This window comes from Zonotrichia leucophrys, chromosome 2, assembly GCF_028769735.1.
Source record: "Zonotrichia leucophrys gambelii isolate GWCS_2022_RI chromosome 2, RI_Zleu_2.0, whole genome shotgun sequence".
Taxonomy (NCBI): Eukaryota; Metazoa; Chordata; class Aves; order Passeriformes; family Passerellidae; genus Zonotrichia; species Zonotrichia leucophrys.
The window spans coordinates 118,883,292-118,911,102 of record NC_088171.1 but is presented as its reverse complement, the minus strand read 5'-3'; the positions used below and the strand labels follow the sequence as shown (position 1 = coordinate 118,911,102).

Sequence of the window (27,811 nt, the reverse complement as noted above, 5' to 3'; positions counted from 1 at the left end):
AAATTACTAAAAGGAAAGCTATGATAAGAACAATTTTATTTTTGTTATTTGCTTTTTATATTTCATAGTTTTTGGAACAGAAATTTTGAGGATATTTATACCTTCCATTCCCGCTCCAACATCCAAGCTCTGGAGTGGGCAGAGGACAGATCCCTGCTAATCAGCTTCCTTAGGGAAGGCTGAAGGAGTAATAAAATCCATATACAAAACTTTTCTCTCTTGCAAAACACAAATCTTACTGGGTATCGCTGGTGGCAAACAGGTTTTTAAAAACCCACATAAAGATATGAAGTACTCAAGTTGGAAATGACTTTGAATAGATAAATCTTTAATACATTCTTTAACAACAAATACAGTTTTAAGAGCACAGTGAAAACAAGCTTCAGTCAAGACTTTGGCAACAGAAGTATTTAAATTCAGTAAAGCTTTTTAATACTCTTACCCTCATTTCCATGTAAGGTGGATCATTTTCAAGTTCTGCCTTATCTTGTGCCAACTTGGCCTTCTGATCTTCAATAAATTTTTCTAAATCATCTGCCATCATTTCTAGGTTACAGAAAAGATGGAGAACGTGGCATTTACATGGAGCCTCAAAAATGTAAAGTTCAAATACTGTTGCTTAAGACAGCAGTTAAAAATAATCAAATTTCTCCCTCAGAATGACAAGCCTTAAGATATTTGCTGGGTCAACAAAACAACTGACTTGGGAAAGCCATCCATGGAGGAGCTACTTGATGTTTCACAGAGAGAAAATTCAAAGATTCCAGATTACAATACTGAAGATACTTCTCTAATCTTTTTTCCCTAACATGGTTGAAGTATTTGGGGGTTGTTTGTTTTAACTGCAAGTCTACCAATGACCCTTCACCACACACTAGCACAAGCTAGTGAGCTATAAAATCAAAATTAGAAAACACAGAAAAGTAAACATGGGATGAAGGATGAAGGAATCACTAGAAAAACCTACAAAAAGTGCAAGATACATGCACAGTCTAAAATAAGGACCAAATCACACAATTAATTCTGTGCTTAACTTACTATCATGAGAAGAAATTGCTAAGAAAATTATGACCCTCAAATCACTCCATGCAGCTTAAGCAAAAGGATTGCTTATGCAGGTTCCTGAAAAATCCCATCACATCCAGTATCTAAATTAAGACAGCGGGGTTTTTTGAGGCTAATTCAGTATCTTTATGTGATTGTATGAAGTAAACAAGAGGCCAGTGATAAAGGTATATTAGAAAACAGTTTCAGGAAGAGGATTGAAGAACTTAAAAACAACAGCAATTAAAAAGTCCCAAACCACCACCTCAAGAATAATAAGGTGGCACAAGGTAAACATAAAAATAATGTGTCCAGAGAGACTGGGATAAATTCTCAGTAGAAACAAAATGGAAATAAAAAATGCACAAATTCTATAAGATAAGGTGAAGTAACTGCAGGCTAACTTAATTTAAGAATACATTTGTTGATGTATTCCTTAGAATGTACTCCTTTAAACTTTTTCTCCTTTTTGATTCATAATATAAAATTCTAATATTGTTACAAAGGAGGCAGAACTAGGCCAACCCATTTACAATTCCTAGTGGTAATACAGGACAATCAATGCCAAAAATAAATCCCCCCCATCTGATTTGTCCTAAATCTTTAATCTCATTAGTTTTGCACACTGATAAAGGATAAAAGAAATCTGAAAGAGGATAAGTTTCCAGGCATGGTAAATTTTATTTAGCCTATTATGTTACATAACAATAATGAAAAAAACTGTTCTGAAAGGGTGAAACAATTTGTCATACCAAAAAAATATAGAAGTTGGTCTCATCACCTACCCAGTGCTGCACAGTCATCAAGAAGAAAATTACCACATGTAGGAGGCACTGAGAGAAGCCTTTCCAAAAGCTCACTGACAGTAACATCTATATTTCCTATCTCTATTTACAACAGCATTTATAAACTCCAGCACTGTATCCAAATCACTGTATGGGAACGGTACCAAACTTATTCTGAGAGCTGGCATAAGGAAAGGAGTCTTTGTAGGGTATTTTCTAACTAGCATGAGGAACACAATTAATATTCCAGCATTCTGCACTCCTATCATATTGCTCAAAAGAGCAACATAATAAATTAAAAATCAAAGACAAAATTCAACTTCACACCAGTTGAATTTTCTGAACTACACAGAAAATTCAACTGGTGTGAAGAAAGCTGGCAACTCCAGGCCCTGGAGAACACTGAGCTGACTAATGCTACAGCACTGTTGATTCAGCATACCTTCAACACAGCACAATTGCCTGGAAGTATAGCCAAATCCTTCTTAGAACTCTCTAGACATTTTATGTCTTAACATCCTTCTACTTCAGTTGATGTTCTTAAAATATGCATGAGTGCAAACTTTATGAGATAAGCAAAAAGAATGTATTATACCAAAAAAGAAAAATTTCTTCGTTATTCTAAGTAAAAGAGTGACAACTTCCATGTGAAGCATACACTGTTAAGTTCCAAAAATATACCAGCATGTAAGCAAATATCCTACTGACTCTTAGTCAATTTTATCACCTACTGTACCATGTGAGGAGATCGTGACTAATCACAATAAAAATGAAGAACACATTTCTATCTGAGATGAGGGCTACCACAGCCCCCAGGCGTGCAGTGAACTGTCTTGGAGGTGACAGCACCAAACTCGCAGGGAACTGTCAACTTCACACTGGCTTCCCATGGCTGCACAAACACACTGAGGCACAGCCTGACACTGCAACACCAATTCAGAACCAAATCTTTTATTTTCAGTATAGCAATGCACTTGAATTCTTTTTGTGCATTTCTAGATCCTTGCAATTACTAGTAAAAGTAGCAGAATCAAAACCAAGCTGGGAGATATCGCTCCATGGGCATGTAGAGAGCACAAAAGGAAACTCAGAATATGCTGTAAACACTTAAAAATCTATCCATATGCCCTCAAAATTAAGAGTGTAAGCATATTTTTCTAGCTTTTTGGAAAACAGAGCATTTTGTGAATGGTATTTCTGAAAAATGTTTGAGAGAATGTATATATTAGCCTTTTTTTAGCTCTTGCAACTTTAAATCTTGGGTAATTTGTATTCCCAAAACAATGCATTATTCAAAGTGAAATTCCATTAAACATATTGCTGCTATATATTCAAGTACTATCTGAAAATGTCACATAAAAACGTGTTTAGACATTTTTTTCTTTCAAGAAGATTTTAGACTTTCATAACCACTTTTCCTTAGTCAAAGTTTTCACAAAAGCAACTCTAAGTAATTAGTCCTAGGTAGAGTTCAACTTAAGCAAGCATACCAAGCAATAGAAAGCATGCAGATATTCAATAAGAACAATAAGTCAAGTTTGAACACGAGATTTTTATTGGATCTATGCCCAAAGAGAGTTAACAATGTATGTCTCTCTATTCAAGGTATCCAAAACATCTATGTGCATATGTATTGTATGTACTTTATTTACCTATGTATTGTGTAGCTACTTTATCACCTGAAGCGATGTTTACTGCATTGCATTTTAATCTTTCCTTTCCCTTCCTAATTGTTCAGGGAAACTGCACGAAATTTAAAATCAGCACGTGCAAGCAGATTTCGTCTCTTCTGAGCCACCGTAATATTGAAACATCATCAGGCGCACCGGCAAAATGGCAATTCCCATCCACGTGAACCGCAGCACGGGCGGCAAGGAGGGAAATGCTTTGAAAGAGCAACTGTATGCCACGTTTAGTAATTGTACTTACAAGTTACACGGCCACTAATTGTGTCATTAAGAAACACTGCTTAAAGTTTAACCCAAACTTCCTAAGAAATCAGTACTGACTGCTTCTGTACCCTTGTGAATGGCATTTAGAATAAGCTAGAGACACGCTCCCTGTACTTTTCTTTCAAATTCAATGCTGGAAAAGCACAGATTCCAGGGTCTGGCCGTTCACAAATAATAAACTCTTGACTAAAACAACGCGAATTTTTCGCAACTGAGAAGGCAATCTATCCTCTGAACAACCAAGCAACAAGTTTCGCGAGTTACTTTCCCTCCACTACAGGCCTTATCTATTTTTTCAGAGCACGCTGTTTGATCCAAAAAGACACTAATTTCGAAAACTTTCAGACCCAGGAGATCAGGTTTATTTCTCCAAGAGCCACAGCTCGGGGAAGCGCCTCTCCCCGGGCCTGCAGCGCTCGCCTCCCTCCCTCTCTCCCTCCCGGGCAGCGGCTCTGGGGCGCTCCCGGAGGCTCCGCCGCCCCAGGGAGCAGCTGCGGGGCGGGCATGCGGCACTCGGGGCTCGGCCCCTTTCCGGATCGCGGCGCCGTTGTCAGGCAACGGCCGCACAACAAGCCGCCCCACCGGAGGGCCGGCACCAGCCCAGCCGAGCCCAACCGAGCCGAACCCAGCCGAGCCCGGCCGCCCCCGCGGGGACCCCCAGAGCCGGCGGTACGCCCCGGGCGCGCCCCCGCCCCGTCCCGGAGCCCGTCCCGCAGCCCGGCGAATCCCCTCGCTCCCGCCGCCGCCCGCCCGGGCTGTGAGCGATGCGGGCGATGGAACCGCCCGGCGGGGCTGCGAGGAGGGTCCCCGAGCGCCGCGCCGCCCCCGCCGCCCGCTCACCGGTACCGGCAGCCGCGGCTCCGTCGGCGCCCCGCGCGTTACTGCCGCCCCGGAACCCGGCGGGCGGTGCCGCGCAGCGCCCCCCGCTGCCCCGGAGGGCGGCGCGACCCGGCCGCCGCCTCCTCCCGGGCGGGGACAGGCAGCGGGAGGGGAGGCGGCGGCGGGCGGGCCTGCCAGCGTCCCGGAGTAGGGCAGTTCGAAAGGACCAGAGCGGGTCACCCGGCCCAACCTCCCTGCTCAAGCAGGGTTACCCTAGCGCACACGGCACAGGGTGGCATCCAGACGGCTCCTGAGTATCGCCAGGGAGGGAGACTCCACAAGCTTTCTGGGCAGTCTGTTCCAGTGGTCGGTCACCTGCACAGGAAAGCAGTTCTTCCTCGTCTTCGGGGGGAATTTCCCGTGCATCAGTTTTCTTGCCTCTTGTCCTATTGCTTGGCACCTCTCAGCAGAGCCTGGCTCCATCCTCTTAACACCTCCCACTTTAGATACTTAAATACATTGATAAGGCCCCCTCTCAGTCGTCTCTTTCTCGAGGCTGAGCAGGCCCAGCTTCCTCAGCCTTTCCTCGCGAAAGTGATGCTCCCGTCCCTTAAACATCTTCGTTGCTCTCCGCTGGACCCCCTCCAGATGCTCCGTGTCTCTCTCGTACTGAGCAGCCCCGAACTGGTCACAGCAATTTAAAAAGCATAAGTCAATAAACAAATGGATAAATAGTGAGAAAGGCCTGGGCCCGGCCGGGGTCGGGATTCTGCGGCGCCGCTTCAAGGGGCGAGCGGGTCGGGCCCAGCCGCGTGCAGAGCCGAGCGCGGCCGCTGGGGGCGCAGCACCGCCCGCGCCGGGCCTGCGCGGACCGTACCACCGTCTGTCCGTCCGTCCCCCCGCGCCGTGCTTGGTTCCGCCGGCGGCCCGGTGCGGCGGAGCGGGGCCGGGAGCGGGGCTGTGGGGCCGGGGCCCGGAGCGGGGCGATGGCGGCGGCGGGGAGCGGCGCCTCCGGGAGCGGCATGGCGCAGAAGACCTGGGAGCTGGCGAACAACATGCAGGAGGCGCAGAGCATCGACGAGATCTACAAGTACGACCGCAAGCAGCAGCAGGAGATCCTGGCGGCCAAGCCCTGGACCAAGGAGTGAGTGGGAGTGGGAGCGGGGCAGCGGAGCGGGCGGGCGGGTTGGGCGGGGAGCACCGGCCTGATCTGAGGGCTCTGCCTTCCCTTCCCTTGCCTTCCGCGGCCTCTGCGCTGCTGCAGCCACCATTACTTCAAGTACTGCAAGATCTCCGCGCTGGCGCTGCTGAAGATGGTGATGCACGCCAGGTCCGGCGGCAATCTGGAGGTGATGGGGCTCATGCTGGGCAAGGTGGACGGGGAGACCATGATCATCATGGACAGCTTCGCGCTGCCCGTGGAGGGCACCGAGACCCGCGTCAACGCGCAGGCCGCCGCCTACGAGTACATGGCTGCCTACATCGAGAACGCCAAGCAGGTAAGGAGAGCTGGCAGGCGGTGTCCGACCCTCCCCGTGTCTGGTGAGCTGCAGGAACATCCCTGGAGGATTGCAGGCTTCCTCCCTCCCCCGGTGATAAAGTGCCTGCCCCATTGTCCTGTCTCTCCTCAAGCATGACAGTAAGAACTATGTCAGCAGCACGGAACGCAGCGGCCTGTAAACATTTTCACATGCAGATTTCCCTGACTTGCTGTAGGTTATCAGAGGTTGGACACGATGATCTTGGAGGTCTTTTCCAACCTTAATGATCCTACAAAAAGTAGTGCTTACTCCTTCCCTTTGTAAGTTATTTTCATTGCTGAGGAAGTGTTTTTATGGCTGAGGCTGCTGGCTGTGTGAGAGAGTGTGTTTCTAAAATAACTGATACTTCTTTCTAAAAACAGTATACAAAATTAAATATATGTGTGCATTGGACGTACTTAGTATTTGTAGATCAGGATTATGACATTCTTACCTTCTTCTGAGGTCTTAGTGTATAGCATGCTGTTCTTTTCCATTAAAAAAAAAATATTTGTGAAGGAATAAGTAAGTTTCAGTGCAACTTAATTATTCATATTTATCATTTGGAAATTTAGATGAACAGACTCACTTGTCTGTTTCCAATCTTTGTCACTTTCTATTCAGAGATCTACCTCATGTTAAAGCTGGCTATACAGTGAAGTTCTCGTGTGCAGAAGGATAACAGAAACACAACTTGGCTCTGATGTGGAAACCAGCACAGCATATAAGGGCACTTGTTGATGTGCCTCTTCCAATACAGGACAATTCTATACTTATAACTTGAAATAACTTCAACTCTCCAAGCTCAAACAGTTTTGGTACCCAGTTGACCCACTGATTTTTAAACCAGCTAAAATTAGAAGCCCCTTACATACTAAGTGGATATAACAGAGGATTATTTGGGTTCTTTTGGAGAGTTGGACTTATATTCATAGCCTTACATAGTGTTGAAGGTCTTGAAATGGATGTGCATTAGGCTGAATCATAACATCAGCAAAGAGTAAACATAATGCAGAAATATTTATGTTCTGGGGCTTTTTAAAATAATTAATCCCTGTGAGAAAATGCAGAAATAATTCATTTAATCTAGATTGTTTTCTCTGAAAACAATGTTGTGATGCTAATACTCTTGTTGCATAAAGTAGGTAAATTGAAGAGACATCTTTGCCTAAAAATACAGTAATGCTATCTTTAAATACAGATATATTCATAGAATCCCATTCTTAGGTAGAAATACCAAATTTCAAAGTGCTAAGTATATAGCATAAAATTGTAAACAGCCTGTCTTATGTTTAAAACAGTCCAGGTTTCTGTAGGAGTTCTTATGTGACAGGAAATGTTTATTTTCCCCTAGTTTATGTTGTTCTGTTTTGTCTGTAGTTGGTTTCATTATTTTAAAAATGAACTTGTGTGCAAATAAAATAACTCAGCTTTCCTGGTGCTCTGGCAGAATTTTCATGCTGGCTGTTTCATATTTGATTTTAGCAAGCACTTGTTCCTAGAACAGTGGCACTTAGAACTATATACTTTTCTTTTTATCATTAGGTGTAATGTAATGCTCTTTTTATCATTAGGTGCTAGTTAATATATCCCCCTATAGAAATGCTTTATAGATGCTGCTGCTTCATTTAGTTGATTCTCCATGGACAGGATCTGATCTTAATGTAGTAAATGTATCATTTGGCTTTGAAAAATAACACACATTCTTTAGTGTTTTGTTGGTCTGTGTCATGAGAGTTGTAAAGAAAATATAAATATTCTTCACCAGTTAAAAAATAAAGTTGGCAGTTTGTGTGTTCTGTCTCATCATTACTGGAGCAGCCAGTAAACAATTCCTTAGAGATGATTACAAAAATTTGGTTCAATGGGTGTTTATTCTCCTGGGGTTTTTTGGCTTTGCTCCTTTCTCTTCCAGCATTTTTAGAGATAGCCAGGTGTATTATTTGGAAACTCCTATTTTGAGGTTTTATCTGATAAAAAGTTGTCAAAAATTCATCTTTTGGCTTTTAAACCTGTCTCCAGGCAATCATTTCTGTCCCTTCTGGTGTTTGAAAGCATGCCTTTGAAGTTATTTTTTAAACCTACCACTAATCTAATAGTATATGCCTGCGAGATATGTTACCATACTAAATAATTAATTCTCTACTGATGTTCCCTACGTTATATGAGGTTAGATATACTTGTGTTATATCACTAAGAAATTTCTCAGCCCTGCAGAGCAGCTGCTGCTCACCATCCAGCTGTGTGGAACCTCTTCTGTACTCCAGCCGTCACTGAAGAAGGAGCTCCAGGCTCCTTGAAGGCCTTTGTGCCGTGGCAGAGAATGCCAGTGCTACTCGTTTGGTTTCTAGGGAATATTTCATCAGGAGTGGCAATTCCCGTTTATCCTGGCGCGCCTTGCAGCGTGCTGGAAGTGCCGCTGGAGGGCAGCCGGTGCTTTGGGAACGGAGCTGAACGCCGGGGCTGTCCCTTCCCTGCTCTTTCTTAGGTGGGACGCCTGGAGAATGCCATCGGCTGGTACCACAGTCACCCCGGCTACGGCTGCTGGCTCTCGGGCATCGACGTCAGTACCCAGATGCTCAACCAGCAATTTCAGGAGCCCTTCGTAGCAGTGGTTGTAAGTACTGGCTGGTGGGGATAACCCTGCACAGCAAAGCATGTTGAGGGGAATCATTTTTGGATTTTTGTCTCTTAGCATTTTAGCAGTGTGTACTTTGTATGCTGGGGGTGTTAGAGCCACGCTTTAAACTGGTGCCACTGCTTCTGCTTTGCTGGCCACGTACTGGGCAAAGCAGTCATGTTGCTTGGCTAGACCATGTTCACTGCAATGTTTCAGTTATGGTATTGTTCTTAAGCATTATTTCCTTAGGAAATAAGGAAAATTAGTTTAAAAAATAATTCACTGAAGGTTACTGATACTCCCATCTTTTTAGAGAGTCTTATACCAACAGAAAAAGTACTGTTTGTGACAGAACTACAATTTGCATTAATTACATTTCTGAAATGAAATTACTATAAACTTGATTTAAGCCTGTAATAAATAATAAAATGTATGTAATGAGTATTACCTGTATTTCTACAGATTGATCCAACAAGAACAATATCTGCAGGAAAAGTAAATCTTGGAGCTTTTAGGACATATCCTAAGGTAAATAGCTAAAATTATCTAAAATGATCTAATGTGTGAACACTGAAGTGTCTTTAAATGATTGTCTGAGTTTGGTCTGCTGTGCTGTACTGAATGTTCATTCCAAAGGAAAATGTGTCCATACCCTTGTTTCTGCATGCCTTTTTATATTGGATTACATTTATAAAAGTTAACTTTTATTTTGGTTTTATTAGAGTTCTGGCAGTGCTAAATCAATTACACTGTCCAGATTGTGGAGCTGTCCCAAAATTATGTAGCTCCATATAGCTGGTTTTTAATGGATATAGTTGTAGGTAGTAGTCATCAAAATTGTTTTATGTTAGTTGTTCTCTGTTTATTTTTTAGACCTAAAACCAAATGTTAATAGCATGTTTAATATGTTGTAATTTGCTTTTCGTTTTAGAAAAGGAAGCTTCAAAACAATCTACTTAACTTTTTCAAATAAATCTTATGAATCTTCACAAACTAATGTACAAAAAAATAATTAAAAACAGTATGGGTTAGGCTTAAAACTAAGAAATCACGTCAGTATTGGAGATCTAGGTATCCAAAGGAATCCCCTCATGTATGCTTCCGGCTGTGCTATTTAATTTCAGTCCAGTGAGGTTCAGGTATATCTTTTAAATACCCAGTTATGAGTGACTCATCAAGAACTTCAGACAGGCATCCAATAAAACAATTACCAAAATTAATTGCTTAATAAAAATTAAATTTCGTAATTGACAAAAATGATTGTGAGAAGTCCAGGCATTATTTTTATGTTGACAAAAACATAAGATATCTTAGAACAGTTTGTGATTCAGGAGAATATTTACTTCTGTGGGCAAAATCTCTTGATTAATACTTACAGAATTTTGAACAGGGAGAAGAATCCTGTACCTGAAAACCAAATCACATCTGGAAAATGCACATGAGAAGCATATTTTTATGGAGTTCTCACAGTGGACTGCAGGCAGTTCTTGCTTAGTCAGTAGCTGTGAATGGCACCATCTTGGCTAAACAAGCAGCTGAAAGTTTTAGGTATCTCTAAGGCATATCCATGGATGTTTCTGCCCTCTTCTCAAATCTTCCCTCAAAATTTCCAAGAACAGGTAGAGAAATACTGTCTAAGAAGAAGTTTGCCCTTTCTTTGATCTAAAAAATGATCTAATCATAGCTACTCATTTGAAAAAAACTCAACTATAACCACTACTTTGCTTTGATAAACCTACAAATGTAATGACCAGTACAGCTCGTAAAGCCAAATGTCCTGAGATCCAGGAAAATTCCAAATTTCAGACTACCAAGGAAATGTCATTTTCTCTAGAAAAAAAAAAAAAAAAAAAAAAAAAAAACCACAAAACACAAAAAAAAAACACCAACGAGAGTTGCATAAGCTAGAAACTTTTTTGTAAAGTTTAGGCATTTTGAAAAGCCTCAGAATTACTGTGTTGTTTTTGCCATTTGTTAAATTTTTAGGGCTATAAACCTCCAGATGAAGGTCCCTCTGAATACCAGACTATTCCACTCAATAAAATAGAAGACTTTGGTGTACATTGTAAACAGTAAGTAACAAAAAAACCTACTTAAAAAAACTTTTTTTTGTGTGTGTTTAGGTTAGTGATTCAGTATGGAAAAATAAATTTCTTGTAGTGTTTCAAATCTTGAAGTTACTGTTGCTTTAGCACTCTTGTTTTTGTGGAAAAAGGGTTACTGGCATTTATCAGGAGACGTTTTAAGGGAGAACTCTGCAAAGACAAAGATGAACCTGGTTAAAAGCTTTAGCAGCTGATTTCTGAGCACTTTTAAGTAGTGATGCCTTGTTGGGTCAGATGTCTGTTGATCAGCAGGACTGGGGAGGCTGTGATCCCACTGCTCTTCTTAGTGGGGGCAAGTGTTGTGCACCTCCTTTTCTTGCATTACTGGCAGTGTTCATTTGTAACACCACTAAAGCCTGGCTTTCAAAATAGGTGTGGTAGGATGTCAGATTGTTTGCCTGTTTGTAACATTTACTGCTACCAGGCATTTCTCAAGAAGTTAGAAGTGATACATGCAAAGCTACAATCATCTGTAAGTTATTACAGTATTGAAAAACCCAAGCATGGAATATGTTAAGAGAGTAATTTTAAAAACTCTTTAAAATCTCATTTAACAGAACACAGCAGTTTGTGTGGGGATTATGTATTAAATCTACATATGAATTAGTTACGGAACATCATACAGAGAATTGGAACCGGCAGTAACCTTAAGTGCTTTGAATTTTTTAAGATATATGTCATTGTTAAGGATTTTTTGAGTTGCATGTACTTTGGATGTGACAGTCAAGCAAGACATTTTTAGATGGACACTTCTTTTGTTTGTATGTCTGTTTTTAAAGGTATTATGCTTTAGAAGTCTCGTACTTTAAATCGTCTTTGGATCGTAAATTGCTTGAGCTGTTGTGGAACAAGTACTGGGTGAACACTCTCAGTTCTTCGAGTCTGCTCACTGTAAGTACCACAGCTGTGTGCATTCATGAGTCTGAAAGCCAGGCCCTCTGCTGTAAAATGCTTAATAGAACACTGATAGATACAGACCCCACATTAAGAATCTGTCCAGTAAAACAAGAAGGGAAGGTTTTCTTAATCATAAATACTGAAATGTTCCTCATATCTGCTCTGTGAAAGTAGAAGGTGGGAATAACACATTTAATTTTACTGAGTTCTCTCTATACATTGAGATTTTGTCTTAAATACTTTTTTAATCTTGTATCTATAGAGCACTGCAATGAATAATGGCGTTTAATAAGTAAACACTTAAGAAAAAATAAACAATGGAACTGTTAAAACTAGGTTACGACAGAAACAGTGCAGGTACACCTTCAGTGTAACAGCTGAGCATCAAAACCTTCCCTTTGCAGAAGACAATTTTTTTTCTCTTGGTCAAAACTGAGTTTTACTTACTCCTACTTAACTTAGGGCATGGGTTGAAAGTAATAAAAAGAACTAGTTCAGGCTTTAGGGATTGAGCATTTATCAGATGTTCAACTTCTGTTCTCTTAATCAACCAGTCATGTTCTATATCACTTCAGTTGCACATATGGATTCAAATATGCAGCACTACACTTTTAAAACCGTTTCTCAGATTTGGTTTATTTTGTGTATAATTGCTTGAATTTATAGCTTAAATTCAAAATATTTATTACTTTCTTTCTCTTAAGAATGCTGACTATACCACTGGCCAAGTCTTTGATTTGTCTGAAAAATTAGAACAGTCAGAAGCTCAACTTGGAAGGGGCAGTTTCATGCTGGGTTTAGAGACTCATGACAAGAAATCAGAAGACAAACTTGCAAAAGCAACAAGAGACAGGTAAGATAACGCATCCATGTGTTCTTCATGTAAAAAGTATTATTTAGTTTTAAACTTTTCTCATGCCTGTAATAGTAACCTGAGAAGATTAGAGATAAGAATTACATTATAGATAGAAATTAAAGACTCCAGAAGTCACTAGTTGTTTTTGAAAGCTAATCTTGCCTCTATTAAACCTTCAATGAATTTTTAATTTTAGGAGATTTGGAATAAATTTAACTCTAGTTTATTAAACAAAAAAATGCTGTAAAATTCCATCAATGTTTGACAAACAAAACCATGTTTTCTGTCTAAAGCAAAATTGTAACTTTACTAGAAATTACACATTTTTATGGTTAATCAGGTTAAAACTAACAGTAAGTAAAATTATGGTATAGAACATGATTTTAAGAACTAGTGTTAACAGTCCAGTAAGTTTAGTTTACACTTGTCTAATACTTTTACTAATGTAAAAATTATGAACTCCTTTTTTCATATTTCTTAATTAATGTATCTTTTTTTAAGAAATAAGAAAAGGTTAGGATTTTTTTGTTGCTTTTTGTTTTTAAGAAGTGCCTTACAGATATTCTGGCCTTTATATTTAGCTACCCTGCCTGACAGCAAATACTTGCTGTTCTAAGTTAATAAACTTCTTATCACTAGGTGTACAAAGTTATTTCAAAGAAGTTGCAATATTTTCCCTCAGTTTTCCTTATGTTTATTGGTGATCAGCTGTGTTTATTTTGAGCTTTGAAGTACACAAGTTGCTTCTCAGTAATACTCACATCTCTTTCTCATTAGCCTTAAGAATTATATGTGTGCTCAGACTATATCATGAAAGTCACCATTTTTCCAAGTAAAATCTTTTAACAGAGATTAATAGTATCCAACAGCTCATACAGCTGGGTTGTTCAAGTTCATTGTATTTGGCAAATTTCAGACTTTGAAAACCAAGAAATACTGCACTTTATATGGTGGTACAAACTCAGGTCCTTCTGTGGAGAAGGCAGAACTCACCTGCATTCATCTTAGGAGTATTCTGAGTGAGATGTAGTCATTACATTGAATAAGGAAACAATTCTGCAGAATCCCTTGGAACAGAGGGCAAAAATTGAACAAAATCTGGGATATTTGCATTTGCATGTTTTCAGATGTTGAGGCTTTCTGTCCCTCTTCCCCATGACTTTATCTTGCTAACAGAACAGTTTCCTGGTGTTCTCTCCTCCTGACACACCTTTGTTTATTTTTCTGCAAAGTTAACAGCTCTTACAAGTTTCCTAACAAACATGATCGAGTTGGAGGGGGGTTGACTTTATAAAAATTAAATACTCATTTAGCCTCTTTTATTTGCAGAATACATTTGCAGTGGAGTTAATCTGTTGCTAGCTCATAGCAGCCAGGTTAAGTGATACCTCCCAGTTCCTGTAGGGAAACAGAATAGCAATGCTTCAAAGACATGAAGAGGAGGGAGTTGCTGATAAGTTTGCATTGCTGTCTGGAGTCCCATAAAACTGACTGCATTTTATTTTCCCCGTACTCTCACATGTTTACAGTTATTCTAAGAAATAGCTCTTTATCTGATCATGCTACTATATTATTTGTTGCAGCAGTTCTAGGCATTTTTCTTTTCTGTTTTTATTTAGTCTTCATCAGTAGTTAGTTTATAAATTGTAAGGGATTGGAAGGAATTGTTTTTGTCAAAAATTCTGCTTTCCGTGCAACAAAAGCTACCATAGTTCCCAAAACTGAGTGTAACACTTTCAGAGATGCATGTTTTTCTTCACTTACTGATCTTTCCTAACAGAAAATACAGTAGAAGGCCTGTGCAGACACAGGACAATTAATTTGGTGTCACCCTAAATTACTCTGAAGAAATAAGGCTGCAGAGATCACTAAAGGATTGTTAGACATACCTGCTTTGGGAAAACAGTGCTGTAAAGCATTAGCATCAAGGTGCTTCCACTGGGCTGTATGATAAGTTCTGGTACTGTCCATGCACACCTCTAAGCCATTTTCTAAGGGAGCACATGCATCAGCCAAGTTGTGCTCCAAGTCAGCTTGCTTTCCCTAGGATTCCTTTATCTGTCTAATAATTTGTCCCTGTTCTCCATGCCTTCTGTCCTGATTCATCTTTTGCATTTTTAGAGTCTGTTTTAATTGTTAGTTTGACACTACACTGCCCTGTGGCAGACACTGGGGAAAACTTGGATCAGTAGGAATCCTCTCAGCTCTTTGAAGTTTTGCACATTACATAATTTGACCAATAACTGATTTGTTTTATAAACATTTCTTTAATGTTCCATGTAAAGTTTCTCAGAGGAACCATGGTTACTGTACACTACTGTCCTGGGCTTGGGCAAAGGAGATAAAGGTAGAGAGCAGTGAGAGTCTGCAGGTATTGATAATACCATTGATAATACCAGCTGATAGCTCCATTCCCCTAAGGATTTTTTTTTCTTTGTTCAGATGACCACAGAGCCCACTTGCTATTGTTAATGTAAGATGTCATAAATTGCAAGACAAAGTTTCCTGTTATTTCTGTGTTTCTGTGTGTATAGTTCATTTGCTTTTTAAGTAACAAAAAGGTATTGGCAACAATGGCTAAATTGCTCTATGTGACTGTTCCTTTCTGGACAGTTTTTAAGATTCATGGGGTTATGGGCACCCTGAACTTCCAAAACAGCTGGATATCTTCAAGGAAAATGACAGTTTAGTTCAGTTTTTGTCCAACATTGAATTTATGCTTGTTTTTCAGCTGCAAGACCACCATAGAAGCTATACATGGATTGATGTCTCAGGTTATTAAGGATAAACTTTTTAATCAAATTAATATAGCTTGAAGTGCATTACCAGTTGATATGTATCTCCAAAGCAGAAAATACCATCGTTTCTTTTGCTTGGACTTGTTCAGTTTGGAAATGAAGCTGAAGCGGAAAATTATTCATTTAATTTGTAGTACTTTAATATTTCCCACCTGTCTGACCAGTTTTAAAGAACAAAATGTTCCAAAATGTAGTGCAACTTTTTGTTCTTTATCATAAACCAGTTTGCAGAATTGTTCCAAAGGAAAATAAATGTGACTTACTGGATTTTGCTCTTAGATATTTATCTCTGTTACCCAGCTGCAATAAAAGAATTTTGAAACTAAATGTGTGTTTTGGGCCTTGATATTTTTGGCAAATGTTTATCTTCTCTTTTTCTTATTGTTCTGTGGAAAAATTCTGTCTGCACAGATTAGATAGGTAACCTATGTAATGTAAGAAGTTTGTTTCTCAGATTTTAATATCTGTGCTTAATTTTAAGAATTGGAATCCCACTTGTTTATCTTTCAACAAGTTATTAAATTTAATGGAGCCTTTCCTGATTGAGGTTTACTGCTCCAGCCAGAAATGGTTTCTTTCACAGTAATGAAACATTTATGCGTGGTACAGCGGTGTTTTCCTTACAGCTTCACACTCATGATGGACATTTTATATTTCTAAATAGTCAACTATTGACCAGCTCTGCAGTGGAGCTCATAACATGGTTATATACCATTATTCTTCTCCTGTAACTCACCTTCTATTGCTTGTCATAGTCACTTGTTGCATACAAAGGAACAAAATGAAAAATTACCTTTGAAATACGCATTAGGCTAATTTCAGGCCACAGATACTAAATGCATTAATCATAATTTCTGGCTTACAATGTGCTGCTGCTGCAGGGCTGATCTAAGTTTGTTTTGGAGGCTTTCATTCTGCATTTCAATAATACAAGATGTTTGGATTCCTTTTAAGTTTTCATCTTTAATCCTGAGTTTCCTGGGGGTTTTGGAATGTTTACTTTTGGGATAATTTATGCTTTATACAATATGCCATTATGCTTTATACCTTAAGTAACTGAGTCTCCTTTTCAACCTTAGCTCTGCCTTGATGTGGATTTTGTTTTTGTTTTGGTCTGGAAATTTTAATAGCTATTACTCATTTAGGCCTTTTCATCCAAACAGATTCCAGTGGATTTGAAGTTAAGATGCAAGTTATACAATGAAAATTTGTAATTCAGCAGGGAAATACAGATACCCCGAAGCAGAAGTTCATCAAGAGTTTTAAAACAGCAGCATCCAAGTGTATAAGAAAAATATGTTTAATTGTAGCTCGTAAATTTGAGATAATTATCAGATGTGCAATTTGGTAGGAGAACAGTTTCATTCTTCTTTCAGCATGATAGTGGTGGTGGGGAGTCAGGAGAAGAAAGCTGTGGTATTTTAATAAGGTATTTATTTTCTTGGAAATGCACTAGTAGACTTTTGTACAAACAAGCACAGTGTGTAATACACAGCAGTTCCTTTTAAGTTCAAGGAAGACAAAGCAAGTGTACCTTGCCAGTGAACTTTTCTTATTTTATTTTCTTCCATAGGTCTTTGAGACTTTAAATTGAGCCCACAGCCATTATCCCAGTCAGTGTGTGTTTACACAAAGCACCCTGCTTTTGTGAGATATATTTCCTAATAGGTATCTCTGTTGCTACTTTGTAGAATTCTCTTTGCATGATCCAAAAGTTTTGCACATCTTGTATCTACCTAAAATATAAAATAATAGTTTCATCTCCTATTAGTCTATTACTGTATTTAAACTGTCCTTGTTTGTGATAGGAGTGAACTGAATTTTTCTGCATGTAGGCTCACACACCATGTTTTTAGACACAGATGGCTTCAAAATACCAAGTTGTTATATAAACTGTAGCAATATGAATGCTGATGTTTAAATGCTTGTGTGAACAGTTGTCCGTTGAGTTACTTGTCTTGTTACTTGCTGAGCATATGGTGTTACAACTCAGTTTAAAATTATACATGTAGTGGGGCTGTACCTGTTGCCTGCATAGGATCCTTTCTGCAGTGTTCAGGAGCCAGAAGAACAGAGCCTTTGTCTTTGAACAGCCATTTTTAATGTTAGCATTATTCCAAGTTCTGAGATCAGAATTCCATGCATTGAGGATCATTACCACAAAGGAGTCATCCCCATCTACACTCACAAACAGGTGTATCCTTAACAATGGAGAATCATTCATGGATAGATGCCTTAATTCTACCAAGTAATTGTGAGACTTCAAAAATATTAGTAATGAGGGTATCCTTGATAACAGTACATGTTGTTCAGATACATCGATTTATTGTTCCCCATTTGCAACTACTTTTTATTTAGAAATCAGTTTATGCAAATGAGTGCCACATATCAGGTAGCTGACAACTGAAGTAATGCAGTAAGTACTAAAGCACATACAAATGGGTTCTCTTTGGTAAGATTTTTTGAGACAGGCATGCATTCCAAAATACTGAGTGCCTTTTACATTTCAATAAATAAAAATCTTAATGAACACAAATAATTTCTTCATCTAACAGTATTTGCCAACATACTAAACTTACAGAATGCTGAAAATGCTGAACTGTATTTGAATTTCTTCCATATCCTGTTCTGGTTTTCTTTTTTGAAGCATACCTGTATGCTCACCTTTCTCATGCATGCAAATTACATTTTTAAATAATTCATACATACTAATACCACCAAAATCCAAAGGAATACGTGTGTATTTGTGACAATCAAATACAAAGGGCTACACTGAAATTCCTGATAGAATACTAGTTTGCCTTATTGCAAATGGGCTAAAAGCAGAGCCATTCAGATTTATTCTGTGATTACTGGGACAAAGATTATCCTATCAGATATCCTACATAGCTTCATTGTCCTATCAAATCTGCTACTTTGAAGTCCCCTTAAAATGTTTGGTAAGGAATGGGATTGCAGCTCAAATAAATTAATTTATTGCCTGAAGATTGAATGGCATGGCTTCTGTTGCAACCAAACAAGAGAAAAGACATAACGTTTTTTCTTGCTTTTATCATTTTTAAATTTACTGCATGGAGTAATGCAGCTGTGAGAGACTGGCTTCTCTGCTTGTTTTCCTGTTGCCCTGTCCCCCAGTCTACATAAATGAAACTAGGCAAGAGAAGGTGAGGGGGTATGGGAAATGCCCTGCTGATGGACCATCTCCCAAGACAGCTGTAGGAGGGCTGCTAGGGAGAGCACCTGAACCTGGCCACTTTTTACCTGTTTTGAATGGATCTAGTAGCTTTCTAGAGTATTTCTAGTTCTAATAGCATGGCATGGAGTGATTAACAATTTTGTTTGCTTTAACCTCCACCTTTATTAGCTTTCATCATATCATCACCTCAGCCTTCTCTCTAAATCGTTACATTTCAGCTTTTTTATGTTGTCATTATAAAGCTGCCACTTTACCCACTTGACAATTTTATTTGCTTTCCGTACATCCTACCTCCTAATTTGACCTTGACACACAGAGCCCAGACCTGCACTGTACTCAATATTTGGGTGCACCAAAATTTTAGGGAGAGGCAGAATAGTTCTCCCCCATTCCCTTGTCTTGCTTGTAAAAAGCTAATTAGGTGATCAGGCTATTTATTAGGGTCATTTTTTTTTCTAAATATGTATGAGCTGCATCCAGCAGCTCCATTTGTATCCTGAAGCACACAGATTTGCAAAACCTCAGCCCTTACTCTGAGGGAAAATGGGAGTTAGTAAATGTTCAGTGTTTGCCTAGATCTCTTACATTAGATATCTAGTGGAGAGTGAGCCTTTCTGAAGGTTTATACTAAAGGGGAATTTTAAATAAGAAGCTCAGTACACTGAAGGAAGACAAATTTTAGAATATGTTTCAGTCCCAAAAACTTTCTGGCACCATTAGCCACAGGTATCTGGGTTTTGTCACAAACTCTAATCTTTACTTTTAACAAGCAGCCTCACTCAAGTCAAGAAATATTTTTGCTTCAGAAAAAGCTAATAAAAAGGCTGACATTAAGCTTTTGCTTTTGAGCAGTGTCACAAGTTCTTCCGTTGTTCCTTACCTCACATTCATGCCAGGACAGAAGAAATATTCCTCGAGCTTTCCATAAATTATCTTTGATTCTAGTACTGGAATAACAGGCATCTGTGACCTGGTTACAAGAGCTCTGTTCACCATCTATCTTTGGTACTCCTTGAAAAACTTGCCTTACCCCTGTTCAGACCCTGTTTGACAAAGGACTCTCTCATTTTCCTTGCCTTTGGTGGCAGTGGGCACATGTGCTCAGCTTAAATAGAATGAGCTCTCTTAAACTTGTTATTTAGTAAATGAAGCACAATGTTCTTGCATTTCTATCACTTGTGCCTTTACAAAGTTTTGACTGCAGCTGGTTTTGAATATTTTGATTTTACCCTAACTTGTCCAGTGTTTCATGAAACTTCAGTGTGACAGATATATTTGCTTTAGAAAGTATAAGGTTGCCATGAAGCTGAGTACAGGATCACTCCCGCACAGCATAGTACATTGCCCCAAGACATGCAGTGTTTCTGCAGTAGTCCTCCATTTATTATGAACTGTAATGCCAGTTATTATTTAATGTTGATTATGAAAAGTTGAAGAATACAAGCTGTAAAGCTAATTGCTGACATGTTACTATTTTGTTTATGAGGTTAAAAATATAGTAAATATAATTAAACATTAATCATCTTACTTATTTTCTCCCTTTTGCTAAATTTTGTGGGTTTTTTTATTTTCTCTCAGTGTTTTGAAATAAGCTTGGTATGTTACTTTCTCTTTGATAAATATGCTATTTATTTAATCTATTTTTATGGCTGTGCCCCAAAAATTCCAAATCAGAACTGGACTCTCATTTTACCACTAAAATTTCTCACTGAGAGGGATCAAGCACTGGAATGGCTTCCCAGGGAAGTGGTTGAGTCACCATCACTGCAGGTATTTAAAAGACATGTATCTGTGGCACTTAGGGACATGGTTTAGTTGTGGACTTGGCAGTGCTAGGGCAATGATCTTTCCAATCTTAATTACACTATTATATTTAAAGTATTTACTGAAATCCCATCATAAGGTATTTTGTATATCATACCATAAACTAGGTTAAGATAAAAAGATAAAAACAAATACTTTAAAAGTAATAGGCCAGAAAAATGTAAATACTACACAACTGAGATAGCATAATTTTAAAGTACAAGTCCCTAAGAGTTGAAAATTATTAAAATATGGGGTGATAAAATATAAGATTAATTGCATGCACATAGAACTTTTTTTGTGTGTCAAGTCTTGAAGAACTGACATCAGAGAGTATCCAGTTAGTTGAAAGATTTTTCTTGAGTTAAAAACAATTATGCTAAACCTTTAAGGAATTAATGAAGTATCTTGTTCCTCAGGGTGTATTTTTATGAGCTGTAGTTTTACTTTTCAGAGCCTCAGAATAATATCCACAAGGAAATATGTAATTTAGGAAAGTTAATTTTGACCCTCAGATGAAACCTCTGGCATATGAAATATTTGCTGTGACGTTTGGTTTGTTTTTAATTATGAAAAATTGCTTCATAGAGGACTTTCTGAAAACTACAGTATTCTGGGAAGTAGTATGGTCCAGTGGATAGGTCACAGGACTGCATCTCAGGAGAATGGGCTTTTCTTCCTGGCTTTTCGAAAACCAGGAGTGCATAAACTTTAGCAAGGCATTTTTGCCAGAGCTAGTGTCTGTTTCCCTCTATAAAATAAGAAGATTGATCATTAGCCTTTTAAAAATGTAGTTGATAAAGCATATGTAAGTATTACTGGGTTTATATACGCTAACATAACATCTCTAGTTTGTCAGACATTACCACCTTTAATAACAATTTGTAACAATGTTGTTAGCAAAGAATGTTTAATCTGTTCTGCACAGTTTTTCTCTTCAGATGACCACAGATAGGAAATGGCTAAGCCCTTTGAGGGATTATGAATGTATTGTGTTTAGAACTCTTCATTTTCAGCTGAAACACACATTCAACCCCTATGTAAATTTGTCCATCATTTCCTGTGTGAATTTCTGTTTGCTCTAGCCCAGATTACCTTAGGGCTTATGTGCAACTGCAGTGGCATTACTTTATTATAAAAGGAAATTAATTTATATGCCTGCATCTAATGGCATGCAATCTTTAGTAATTACAACCATCTGAACTTTCTTCTCCAGCTGAAGACAAGTTGCATTCACATCATTTGAGGTTAGAATTAAGCTTATATTTTAAATCTGTTACTAAGGGAGGCATTTTCAGTCTGAGTTCTACAAAGATCTAACTAGAGAAAATGGCAGATACTGTTTCAACTTAAACAAGATGTATTTTATATGGTGATACAAGCTCCAAACTAGCTCCTCATTTTTCCAAGTTTGTGTGGAATTCTTCCTTTTCCACTTTAAAAATTCTTCTTTTAGGACATCTAGGTAAAACTCTGAGAGTAGCAAAAATGGTTTAACACAAATATTTATGTAAATCATCAGCTGGGGACAAATAACACATAAATAACATTTTACACTATTTAAGAATAAAGAATGACTGTGTGAGTACTCAGATATCTATACAATGTTTGACAAAATAATGCTGAGATGCCAGTATATCTTTGGACTGTTTCTGAATCATAGCAGCATATCATAATTTTTTCTTTCTATTGTTGATTCATCTGATAAACTTCATTACAAAATTTGTCAAACTGTTATTTCCTCTATGGTGAAAACTTGATGTTGGAAACAGGATTTTGCATTTCCCAAATCTACATTGTCATCTCTGCTGGAGGTAAGATACAATGTTTGTTAAAAGAAAAAATAAAAACACTACGAAGATAAAATGTTTGTCCTAACAAATATTTTTCTAATGATTTCACCTTTGTTTCCAGACTCCAACAGATTTTGATGCTGCAGATCTGAGATGCCACTTCATTGTCTTTGGTGACTGGAGGTGCTTCAATCCCAGTTGCTTAATTGTTCTGATCATGTAAGTGTGTAGTGCAGATGCTTGGGAGAGGTTTGTCCATCTCAGTGTGAAATTAGCTGTTGTAGTACATTGCATGAATAGAATCAGCCCTCTAAAACTTCAACTTCCTTGTTTTAAGTTAAGAGTTTTGCTTGCCCCAGCCTGCATACTGGTTGGGTTGCGCAAAGCAGACTTGAGAAACTTAACAACTTGTGAGGTTATAGGAGCTGTAACCAGGCAATCATGGTTTAATAGGATAAAAACTTTTACCTTATGTGAAGTTCTAGAAGGATCAAATGATACAAATACAGATCTTAACTTCAGACTGAACTTGCTCTATTGAAAGGCAGTCTCTTTAAAGATAGTTGAACTTTCTCTTTCCTCCCTTATGTTTTGTTGTTGTGTTTTGGGGTTTTTTAATTACAATAATTTCAAGGTATTAGTTTACTCCTCATGAACATTAAAGCCTTTCATTTATCTCTGAAATCATTTGACAAAGTTGTCTGGCTGCCTAGAGCACCAGGTTTTGCTTCCAACAGGAAAAAAGATGTGTAGATCTCTTGTCTATGCTGCTACAGAAGATCATCCAAAGAATTGAACTGTGGCCTCTTGTCAATATTGAATGTACTTTTGAATGCAATGCTCCTCCATTAAAGACTTTTTTCTTCTAACATGATTTGTTAGCTTTCTAAAAGGAGGTCTAAGGATGTGAATTAATCTTGCAAAAGGAAGGCAACATGAAATGTAGACTTTTCTCCTGTTCTGAACTTACAGCAAACCTTTGCAGAGGACTCAGTATTGTTGCTAAATAAATGTAGAACCACTGTACTGTGCATGGAAAATAGGGAAAGCAGGGTGGTGTGTAAGTGTTCTTGGCTTTAGGAAAAAGATATTGTGATCGATGACATCTTGCATGTAAGTAAAACAAGAAAATAACCTATCTCCTGTAATGATATTTAAATCATTTCAAGCCAAAATAATATAAAATCCCATTCTTTCCTCCCCACTTTTCTTAGGATGTGGGAACAAAATGCTGTGTGTTCATGTTGGTATGAGATGGGAATTTGAGATGGTGGCTTCAGGTCTGCAGACAACAGTGTTGAAACACATGAAGTGTGCATAGGAGGATGATAACACTGCCAATTCTCCATTTTTATAGATACTTATAGCATTTTGCCACTTAGAGGTCTGAATAACACAATTCCTAACAACTGTTGATCCAAAATGAATTTGTACTCCGTACAAATTTAGAAGCCAAAGTCCCAAGCATCAATATTAAACTTCTTGTTTTATGGTAGACTTTTTTGTCTAAAAATAGTGTGCTAGCTAAGGAATAGAATATGCAGCAGCCAAACATTCATGAAACATTCATGACTTTATCCCATTTATTAGTGTTAGGGCTGAATGGGCTTTACATAGCCACAGATATCGGTCTTGGGACCAGTCACTTTAACATCTTTGTTGGTGACATGGATATTGGGATCAGGTGTACCCTCAGCAAGTTTATTGACAACACCAAGCTGTGTGGTGTGGTAACATGCTGGACAGGAGGAATACCACCCAGAGGGACCTTGATAGGCTTGAGAGGTGGGCCAATGCAAACTTCCTGAAGTTCAACAAGGCCAGATCCACATGCACCCGGGTAAGAGCAATCCCAAGCACAAGTATGGGCTGCGCTGAGAAAGGACAAGAAGTCTGACATGACTCAGCAGTGTCCACTCATAGCCCAGAAAGCTCAACTGTGTCCTGGGCTCCATCAAAATAAGTGTGGCCAGCAGGATGAGGGAGGTGATTCTTCCAGTCTCGTGAGACCCCACCTGGAGTACTTATGTCCAGGTCTGGGGCCCCTAAAACAAGAAAGGCCTGGAGCTGTTGGAATGTGTTCAGAAGAGGGCCACTAAGTTGATTACAGGGCTGGAGCACCTCTCCTATCAAGTCAGGCTGAGAGAGCTGGGGTCATTCAACCTGGAGAGGCTCCAGGCAGACCTTACAGAACCCTCCCACTACCTAAACAGGCCAACAAGAAGAACAGAGGATAGGACAAGGGGGGATGGCTTTAGGCTGAAGGAGGGTAGCTTTGGATTAGCCATTAAGAAAAAATTCTTCTTTGTGAGGGTGGTGAGGTACTGGAATAGTGGTTAATGGCTGCCCAGAGAAGTTATGGATGCCTCATCCCTGGAAGTGTTCAAGGTCAGATGGGATGGGGCATTAATCTGGTCTACTAGAAGGTGTCCCTGCCCACGGAAGGGGAGTTAGAATGAGATGATCATCAAATGGATCTTTGAGGTCCCTACAGCCAAACCATTCTAGGATTCTACAATTCTATGATTCCTCAAGTATCGGAGCCACCACCACAGCCCCAAGAGCACAACGACGGCCAGAGCCCAGCTCTGCCACTGCAGAGTGGCAGTGGGGAGCAGGTGTCTCTGGGCCATGTCATCCTGCTCCAGTTCCTGCAGCAGCCGAGTCATCTCCTGCCTCAGCATTTCCTCACGCTGCCGCATGCGCTCGCGTGTGGCCTCATCCAGCTCCCTGTTGACCATCCACGGGTGATGGATGACGACGTTCCGCACCACTTTAAAGAACACTCGGGCAGCCATGGCCTGGATGAAGAGGGAGAGAAAGGGTCAAGCGGGTCTGGGAAGGAGCAGGGAGCAGGTAGAAGGGGTGAGGCTGGGCTGGCAGGGGCTTGGGCTCTTGATGCAGGGTGAGAATCCACATTTCTGTCCCAGCTCTCGCCCAGCCCAGCCTCCCCTCATGGGCTTACCTCTGGTCCAGGCCCTGAAAAGCAGCCCCATTGTGACCCATCCCCTAGGACGTCATAGGGCCAAAGCCCATCACAGACACCCCCAGCCCTACCCTGGCTCTGGCTCTGCAGCTCACAGCTGTCCCTGGCAGCCAGAGCCCTGATAGCCTCAAAGGACAGATCCACCTGGCAGGACAGTTAATAGGGGTAGGATGCAAGGGTGGCTTCTTCATACTAGGTGAGAAGATGCTAGAAGTTCCCTTCATGTCTGATAGAGCCAATGGCAGCCAGCTCCAAGACAGACTCACTACTGGCCAAGGCCAAGCCCATCACTGATGGTAGTAGCACCTCAGGATAACATATTTAAGAAGGGGGGAGAAAAACTTGTGCAACACTAGCAGCTAGAAAACAGAAGTGAGAATATGGAAGAGAAACAATTCTGCAGAGCCCCAGGTCAGAGAAGAAGGAGGGGGAGTAGGAGGAGGAGGAGTACCAGGCACCAGGGCACAGATTCCTCTGCAGTTCTTAGTGAAGACCATGGTGAGTCACGATGTGGCCCTGCAGCCCATGGAATTCTGTGGTGGAGCAGACAGACACCTCTGGATGTGCCTGAAGGAGGCTTTGACTCTGTGGGATGCCCATGCTAGAACAGACAACAGGGTAAAGAACCTCCAAAGCAGGAAGGAGTGACACTCCCAACAACCCCCATTCCCCTATTTGCTCTGCTCCATGTTTTTGAGAATCTTATATTTTCTACCTTTGAAAACATAAAACCCAAATTGAAATTAATTTGACCAAGTTATTTCAGACATATTTTACACAATAAAACCTGTCTGTTCCTAACAACATTTTGTGTCATTTTTCCTATAAGAGAAATGAAGTCATAATCTCAGTTTCTTTGGAAGCAAACACCCTGAACCTTCTTCAGACTGGACAGTCCCAGCTCTCTCAACTACTCCTTAAAAGAGAGATGGTTCAGTCATCTTTACAGCCCTCAGCTGGTCTCTCTCTGGTATGTCCCTGTCTCTCTTGTACTGAGGAGCTCAGAGCCGGACACTGGCACTCCAGGTGTGGCCTCAGCACTGCTGAATAAAAAGGGTATGATCCTCTTCTACAATTGGCAATATTCCTCTAGGGCAGCCCAGGATACAATTTGCTTTCCTTGCTGCTACACTGGACAGTCTGGTGTCCACCAGGACCTCCGTGTCATTTTCTGCCAAGCTGCTTTCCAGCTGGTCTTTGCTGTGCCTGGGGCTGTTCCTCCCCATGGGCCAGGCTTTGCTCTTTCCCTTGGTGAACTTCTTTGGGCTCCCCTTGGATCATTTCTCCAGCCTGTTGAAGTCCTTCCTCATGGCAGCACAACCCACTGGAGTATCAGCCACTCCTCTCACTTTTGTGTCATCAGCAACTAATTATCACACTAAAAAGTGTGATATAATTCATTAAACAAAATAAAACCAACAACCAACCAACCTAAATTGGAATAATGTTTCACCATAAAAAAATTAATTAAACATATTCTAATATGTTTTTTTGTAGAGCTTTGCTGTCAAATACAGTATTCATTTCATTTATAAAACTATTAACTTCTCCAATTCAAGGAATTGGAGGAAAAGGAACCATATGATCTTGGTTTCGCCAGTAGTCTATGCTCACAAAAAAAGCCTGACATGGAGAAAGAAGAGGCAACACCAAACAGAAAAACTGCTGGTTAACAAGAATTAAAAATACATAGCCTCATTAAGACATTAATAAAACAAAGAGCTTTTTGTAGGGGTGGGCAGTATGGGGGATGTTGTTCAAAGTCCATGTGCATTAACAGATTTCAAAGATTTCTTCTAGGACAAATTAGAGAGCTGGGCAATCACCAACAGCAGGGAGTTTAACAAGGGCAGTTCTGGATTCTGCACCTGGGATGGGCTACCCTGGATGCACATACAGACTGGGAATGAGAGGCTGGAAGGCAATGCCACAGAAAGGGACCTGGGGATCCTGGCTGAAGAAAGCTGAGTGTGAGCCAGCAGTGCCCTGGCAGCCAGGAGGGCCAACCATGTCCTGGGGTGCATCGGGCACAGCATCTCCAGCCAGGCAAGGGAGGGGATTGTCCTGCTCTGCTCTGCACTGGGGCAGCCTCACCTTGAGTGCTGTTGTCCACAAAAATTGTATTACTCAGTGTGCAACGAGCCAATAATAACACACTTCAGAGGAGCATTGATTGTTAATTTCAAAACTGCACAAGCCTGAGCGCCTGGTGGAATTCCACAAATCAAGTACACGGACTACCAAAGTGTTTTACAATTTATACAGTTTAACAGAGAAAGGAATTAGTGTTCATTAGCTAATAGTTACATAGTTTCCTTATGAATTAATATTCTACTACTGGCTAACAATTCTCTTGCTTCTTATGCTAATTAGTCCACATGCCCAATCTTTCTCTTCTTTTGGGTCAGTGGTCTCTGAGTTGGAAGCTGCAGATCTCCCCCTACTGGAATTACCTTTCACTCAGTTGGAGCTGATTTCAGCACAGTTGCTGAGTTGACTTTATTAGTTATTCTCTTATCTTCAGAGTTCTACCAGATGTCTGTGTAGGTCATAAACTCTGCATTCTTTGTGTCCAGTAACAGTCGGGATCCTTTTTCCCAAGCTTTGTTAACCTCCCCCTTGGTCTCAGATCATTGA

General features: G+C 40.0%; 2 protein-coding genes across 5 annotated transcripts in view; one reads left to right on the top strand and one right to left on the bottom strand.

Moving 5' to 3' along the window:
* CSPP1 (centrosome and spindle pole associated protein 1) overlaps positions 1-4,710 on the bottom strand; it is a 62,335-nt gene extending 57,625 nt beyond the window's left edge. For all 4 annotated transcript variants that reach the window (XM_064706186.1, XM_064706187.1, XM_064706188.1 and 1 more), the window contains exons 1-2: positions 4,622-4,710; positions 443-546 (exon numbers count right to left, since the gene is read on the bottom strand). In XM_064706186.1, coding sequence (XP_064562256.1) covers positions 443-544 — 102 coding nt within the window. In that variant the 5' untranslated portion in view covers positions 545-546; positions 4,622-4,710. The remainder of the gene's footprint in view (positions 1-442; positions 547-4,621) is intronic.
* Positions 4,711-5,508: 798 nt separating this feature from the next.
* COPS5 (COP9 signalosome subunit 5) lies at positions 5,509-15,723 on the top strand. The gene is made up of 8 exons (XM_064706190.1): positions 5,509-5,744; positions 5,865-6,099; positions 8,609-8,737; positions 9,203-9,268; positions 10,727-10,812; positions 11,625-11,736; positions 12,447-12,595; positions 15,330-15,723. The coding sequence occupies exons 1-8, from the start codon at positions 5,587-5,589 to the stop codon at positions 15,412-15,414; spliced, it is 1,020 nt and encodes a 339-aa protein (XP_064562260.1). The 5' UTR covers positions 5,509-5,586; the 3' UTR covers positions 15,415-15,723.
* The last annotated feature ends 12,088 nt before the right edge of the window (positions 15,724-27,811 follow it).